This window comes from Oncorhynchus tshawytscha, linkage group LG02, assembly GCF_018296145.1.
Source record: "Oncorhynchus tshawytscha isolate Ot180627B linkage group LG02, Otsh_v2.0, whole genome shotgun sequence".
Lineage (NCBI taxonomy): Eukaryota > Metazoa > Chordata > Actinopteri > Salmoniformes > Salmonidae > Oncorhynchus > Oncorhynchus tshawytscha.
In genome coordinates, this window is record NC_056430.1 from 35,676,550 (window position 1) to 35,683,212 (window position 6,663).

The window sequence follows — 6,663 nt, forward strand, 5'->3', positions numbered from 1 at the left end:
TGAATAAAACAAACTTCGGGAGGAGGCTTCTAATGTTAACATTCATGAAACCAAGGCTTTTACGGTTACAGAAGTCAACAAATGTGAGCACCTGGGGAGTAGGAGTGGAGCTAAGCACTGCAGCGCCTGTATTTACCTCTACATCACCAGAGGAACAGAGGAGGAGTAGGATAAGGGTACGGCTAAAGGCTTTCAGAACTGGTCGTCTAGTACGTTCGGAACAGAGAGTAAAAGGAGCAGGTTTCTGGGTGCAATATAATTGATTCAAGGCATAATGTACAGACAAAGGTATGGTAGGATGTGAGTGCTTTGGAGGTAAACCTAGGAATTGAGTAAAGATGAGAGAGATATTGAGATGTTTTAACCAGGTGATATCACCACATATGTGGGAGGTGGAATTGAATGGTTGTTTAAGGCATATTGAGCAGGGCTAGAGGCTCTACAGTGAAATAAGACAATAATCACTAACAAGGACAGTAATGGACAAGGCATATTGATATTAAGGAGATGCATGCGTAGGGTTCCAGTGAGTGGTTGGGCTGGCTGGAGACACGGCGATTCAGATAGCTAGCAGGCCGTGGCTAGCAAGCTAGCAGAAGGGCCTTAGAGGGACGTCTCGACAGAGGAAAGTCTGTTTTAGCCTCTGCGTGTGTTGACGTCGATAGACCAGTCGTGATGGATTAGTAGGGTTCCGAGTAGCAGAGGGGTTCAAGTCCAATTGGCAAAATAGGTATCGTGGCCCAAGAAATTGATGGATCTATTCAGCTAACAGTCCAATATGTTCTCGATAGCTAGCGGGCCCGGCTAGCAGATGAGCATTCAGGGGACGTCGCGATGTAGGGGCCAGTTGAGTACCCCCTTGAGCAGATTACGTCGTAGTCCAGTTGTGAAGGATCGGCGGGCTTCCGTGCCCCGTATCAGCAGTAGAAGGGGTCCGGGTATTGTAGCCCAGGAGTACCTGATGGGCCTCTCCAGCTAGCCGGGAGAATGGGCCTAGCATGGACTAACTCCAGGCTAATTGGTGCTTGCTAATTGGTGCAGACGTTAGCCAGGAGTAGTCACTCGGATAGCAGCTGGCTAGCTGCGATGATCCAGATAAAAAGGTCCAGAGCTTGCGGTAGGAAACCAGGAATATGGAGAGAAAATAGGTATGGTATGCTCTGGTTTGAGTCGCGTTGTATGAACTGGCGAGAGCTTACCGAGCTAATGGTTAGCTGATGACCGCTAGCAGTGGTTAGCTGACTACTAGCTAGTAGCTAGTGAGCTGGCTAGCTTCTGTTGGGGGATTCCGGTTCCGAGGTAAATAAAAATACGTTAGAAAAAACAGATCCACAACACATTGGGTGAGGCGGGTTGCAGGAGAGTATTTTGAAGTTGAGGTTTAGAAAAAGATTTTAAAAAGATATGCGAAGAAAAATATATAAAGAGATATATACATGGGACACGACAAGACGAGGGACAAAGACGTCTGACTGCTACGCCATCTTGGGTTTTGACGATGATACACAGGGAACAAGTGTTTGAAGGATGCTTCTCATAGGGACTTATCTATTTGTTTCTGTTCTTAGGTGAGACATTAGTGAACGTTCTGGACTTTAAAAAGGACATGGGTCTGTGGCATGGAGTTCTCACGGTGAGAGTGTGTGTGTGTTTGTGGATGGGGGGATAATAGTTACAGGTAAACTGATTTCATATCATATGTATTTCCATTCAATAAGTTGTATTTTGTTGTTCTTTCAGAGTGTAATGAACAGGATCCACACTATCAGTGTGCCCTACGCTGTGATGAAGGCTTGCCCTCTCTCCTGGGTTCAGAGGGTCCACATACATAAAGGTAGTTACACCACCCACACCTCCACACCCTCTCTCTCTCTGTGTGACCATGAGAACACTGTGATGTTCATGTACTCATTTGTTCCTCCTCCTCCCCCCATAGCGCGCGTTGCCTTGGTGAAGTGTCGTGACCTGCACTGGGCCATGATGGCACACAGGGAACAGAGGGACACCAGCCTGGCATCACTGCGCATGCTCATTGTCGCTGATGGAGCCAACCCCTGTGAGTGTGAAATGTAGTCCATGCAGGGAAATGTGTGGAAGCCACACTGGAACTACAGATGGCAGACATGTTTGGAACTGGTCTGCATCCCAGTAAGCAAAATTACCTTGAAAAGACTTTAAAAGGTCTTTTGCATTTTAGGTACTGAATGAAAGGTGAAAATACTTATTTTCCATATGTCGAAAATACTTATTTTCCGGATGTTGAAATCGGGTGCATTGTAGGTGTTGAATGAAAGGTGAGAAGACTTATTTTCTGGCAATCAAAAATATGTATTTTCCGGACATTGAAAATACTTAATTTACAGATGTTAAAAATACATTTTTTTTCAGATGTTGATTCTATGGTAAAATTTCAACTGCACATACAATGCTTACTTCATTGAGAATGTATCACAATAATACTTTTTCAAGGCTCTTACTATAGGAAAAAGGAGCCAACTGAAGATGCAACAGAATATTTAGTATTACTTTCAGCTGTAGCATTAGGTATGTTAGCTTTTTCAAAAGCTTTGTACCTGACAGCAATTATGTTCAAACTAATTCAACCTACGTAATAAACCAACAGACAACTTCAACTACAATAACATTCTCAGTTAAAAAATCTTTCTTACTATGACTGTGATATATTGTTGTTTATCTACTTAAGTTTAATGCATTGACTGTAGGTGGTTCTGGATAAGATCATCTGCTGAATAACCTAAATGTAAATTATATAGTTTTTATGTATAATGTATTATGCTAATTAGCCCCGCCCCCAAACAAGTACACATTTGGTCGGTGTAGACCAGATCCAAAACTGTACTAATAATAGAGGTTTAGGCTATGTATCACAAGTTTGAACCTCCGTAAAGTACGGCACCGATTTGTACAATAGAGCACAGTAGAGTGCAGTACAGGAAAACGTTTATTTGGTAGAGTTGACAGTAGAGTAAAGTTTAGTTCATTCGAGTATAGTGCATTAGAATAAAGTATGGGACAATACAATAAATTACTTTACAGTACTCTACTGTGCTCTATTGTATTGTACTGTACTATATTCTACTTTTCTTGACTATACTGTGTACTATACTGTAATGTACTGTACTCTGCTGTGCTGTAAAGTATTCAGACCCCTTGACTTTTTCCACATGTTGTTACATTACAGCCTTATTCTAAAATGGATTAAATAAATACAAATTCCTTAGCAATCTACACATATTACCCCATAACTACAAAGCGAAAACAGTTTTCTAGTAATGTTTTGCAAATGTACACAGAAATACCTTATTTACTTAAGTATTCAGACCCTTTGCTATGTGACTCAAAATTGAGCTCAGGTGCATCCTGTTTCCATGAATCATCATTCAGATGTTTTTACAACTTGATTGGAGTCCACCTGTTTTAAATTCAATTGATTGGTCATTATTTGGGAAAGGCACACAACTGTCTATATAAGGTCCCACAGTTGACAGTGCATGTCAGAGCAAAAACCAAACCATGAGGTTGAAGAAATTGTCCGTAGAGCTCCGAGACAGGATTTTGTCGAGGCACAGATCTGGAGAAGGGTACCAAAACATGTCTGCAGCATTGAAGGTCCCCAAAAGCACAGTGGCCTCCATCATTCTAAAATAGAAAAAGTTTGAAACCACCAAGACTCTTCCTACAGCTGGCCGCCCAGCCAAACTGAGCAATCACGGGACAAGGGTCTTGGTCAGGGAGGTGACCAAGAACCCTATGGTCACTCTGACAGAGCTCCAGAGTTCCTCTGTGGAGATAGGAGAACCTTCCCGAAAGACAACCATCTTTGCAGCACTCCACCAATCAGGCTTTTATGGTAGAGTGACCAGACGGAAGCCACTTCTCAGTAAAAGGCACATGACAGCCCAATTGGAGTTTGCCAAAAGGCACCTAAAGACTCTCAGACCATGAGAAACAAGATTCTCTGGTCTGATGAAACCAAGATTGAACTCTTTGGCCTGAATGCCAAGCGTCACGTCTAGGAAACCTGACACCATCCCTACAGTGAAGCTTGGTGCTGGCAGCATCATGCTGTGGGGATGTTTTTCAGCGGCAGGGACTGGGAGACTCGTTAGGATCTAGGCAAAGATGAACGGAGCAAAGTACAGAGAGATCAGACTGGGGCGAAGGTTCACCTTCCATCAGGACAACGACCCTAAGCACACAGGCAAGACAACACAGGAATGGCTTCGGGACAAGTCTCTGAATGTCCTTGAGTGGCCCAGCCAGAGCCCGGACTTGAACTCAATTGAACATCTCTGTAGAGACCTGAAAATAGCTGTGCAGCAACGCTCCCTTTCCAACCTGACAGAACTTGAGAGGATCTGCAGAGAAGATTGGGAGAAACTCCCCAAGTACAGGTATGCCTAGCTTGTAGCGTCATACCCAAGAAGGGTCGAGACTGTAATCGCTGCCAAAGGTGCTTCAACAAAGTACTGGTCTGAATACTTATGTAAATGTCATATTTCAGTTTTTATTTTTAATAAATTAGCAACAATTCCTAAAAACCTGTTTGTGCTTTGTTATTATGGGGTATTGTGTGTAGATTGATGAGGAAAGCATAATTACATTTTAGAATAAGGCTAACCTAACAGAATGTGGAAAAAGTCAAGGGGTCTGAAAACTTTCCGAAGGAACTGTAGATGTCAGGAGTGGACCAAATCTGAACCAATTATAGACGTCTATGTTTGGGCCAAATAAAGGCCAGTCCGGATGTCAGTGGATGTTGAAATCAAGGCTGGACTAGACCGGACAAAATCTGAACCAAACATCGACGTCTATGATTGGTTCAGATTTGGTCCAGTCTGGACAGGACCAAAAAACACTGCTGTGGGTAAATGCAAATAGGACAATTGCAAGTGATAAACAAAGCCCTGTATAGTTAAAATGGATACCCTCCAAAAATGGTCAGTGTTGTGAGCCAGCACCTCGTCTTAATAGGTGTGCATTCTTTTTCTTCTACAGTGTTGTGAGATGTCATTGTTGTTGAGTCTCTCTCTCTCTCTGTCTTTGTCTCTCCCTAAGGGTCGGTGTCGTCCTGCGATGCCTTCCTCAATGTGTTCCAGATCCACGGGCTGAAGCCAGAGGTCATCTGTCCCTGTGCCACCTCCCCTGAGGCCATGACGGTAGCCATCCGCAGGTAGGATGGGCTGAATCCGTCTGCTTAGCGAAAGTAACAGTTTGTGTTTTGTTTTGCTACTCGGCCAAATTGTATTTATTTGTATTTACTTAACCTTTATTTATCTAGGCAAGTCACTTAAGAACATATTCTTATTTATAATGACGGCCTACTAAAAGGCAAAAGGCCTCCTGCGGGGACGTGGGCCTGGGATTAAAAAAAACAAACAATATAAATATAGGACAAAATGCACATCACAACAAGAGAGACACAACACTACATAAAGAAAGACCTAAGACAACAACATAACAAGGCAGTAAAACATGACAACACAGCATGGTAGGAACACAACATGACAACAACATGGTAGCAACACAACATGGTTGTAGCACAAAAACATGGTACAAACATTATTGGGCAAAGTCAACAGCACAAAGGTCAAGAAGGTAGAGACAACAATCCATCATACAAAGCAGCCACAACTGTCAGTAAAAGTGTCCATGATTGAGTCTTTGAATGAAGAGATTGAGATAAAACTGTCCAGTTTGAGTGTTTGTTGCAGCTCATTCCAGTCTCTAGCTGCAGCGAACTGAAAAGAGGAGCGACCCAGGGATGTGTGCGCTTTTGGGAACCTTTAACAGAATGTGACTGGCAGAATGGGTGTTGTATGTGGAGAATGAGGGCTGCAGTAGATATCTCAGATATGGGGGAGTGAGGCCTAAGAGGGTTTTATAAATAAGCATCAACCAGTGGGTCTTGCGACGGGTATACAGAGATGACCAGTTTACAGAGGAGTATAGAGTGCAGTGATGTGTCCTATAAGGAGCATTGGTGGAAAATCTGATGGCAGAATGGTAAAGAACATCTAGCCGCTCGAGAGCACCCTTACCTGCCGATCAATAAATGATGTCTCCGTAATCTAGCATGGGTAGGATGGTAATCTGAATTAGGGTTAGTTTGGTAGCTGGGGTGAAAGAGGAGCGATTACGATAGTGTCACGACTTCCTCCAAAGTCGGTTCCTCTCCTTGTTCGGGTGGCATTCGGTGGTCGATGTCACCGGTCTTCTAGCCATCGCCAATCCACTTTTCATTTTCCATTTCATTTTCCATTTGTCTTGTTTTCCCGCACACCTGGTTTACATTCCCTCATTATTTGACGTATATTTAAATTGTTTGTTGTGTACTTCAGACTGGTTTGCACCGGGTTATGTCAACCCATATTTGTTTATTGTTCTTAGTGCCGTGTGTCTGTTCGGCATAATAAAGGGCTCCCCGTTTGCTACCCAATTCTGCTCTCCTGCGCCTGACTTCCCTGCAGCCAGTTACGCATACCTTACAGAGAGAGGAACCAAGTCTAGATTTAACTTTAGCCTGCAGCTTTGATATGTGCTGAGAGAAGGACAGTGCACCGTCTAGCCATACTCCCATGTCTTTGTATGAGGTCAAGCTCTAAACCCTCAGAGGTAGTAATGACACATGTGGGAAGAGGG

General features: G+C 43.4%; 1 protein-coding gene across 4 annotated transcripts in view; it reads left to right on the top strand.

The window, feature by feature from the left end:
* LOC112216959 (disco-interacting protein 2 homolog B-A-like) overlaps nt 1–6,663 on the top strand; it is a 90,834-nt gene that overhangs the window by 57,349 nt on the left and 26,822 nt on the right. For all 4 annotated transcript variants that reach the window (XM_042297391.1, XM_042297392.1, XM_042297394.1 and 1 more), the window contains exons 14-17: nt 1,569–1,633; nt 1,741–1,834; nt 1,937–2,056; nt 5,080–5,194. In XM_042297391.1, the coding sequence (XP_042153325.1) occupies nt 1,569–1,633; nt 1,741–1,834; nt 1,937–2,056; nt 5,080–5,194 (394 nt within the window). The remainder of the gene's footprint in view (nt 1–1,568; nt 1,634–1,740; nt 1,835–1,936; nt 2,057–5,079; nt 5,195–6,663) is intronic.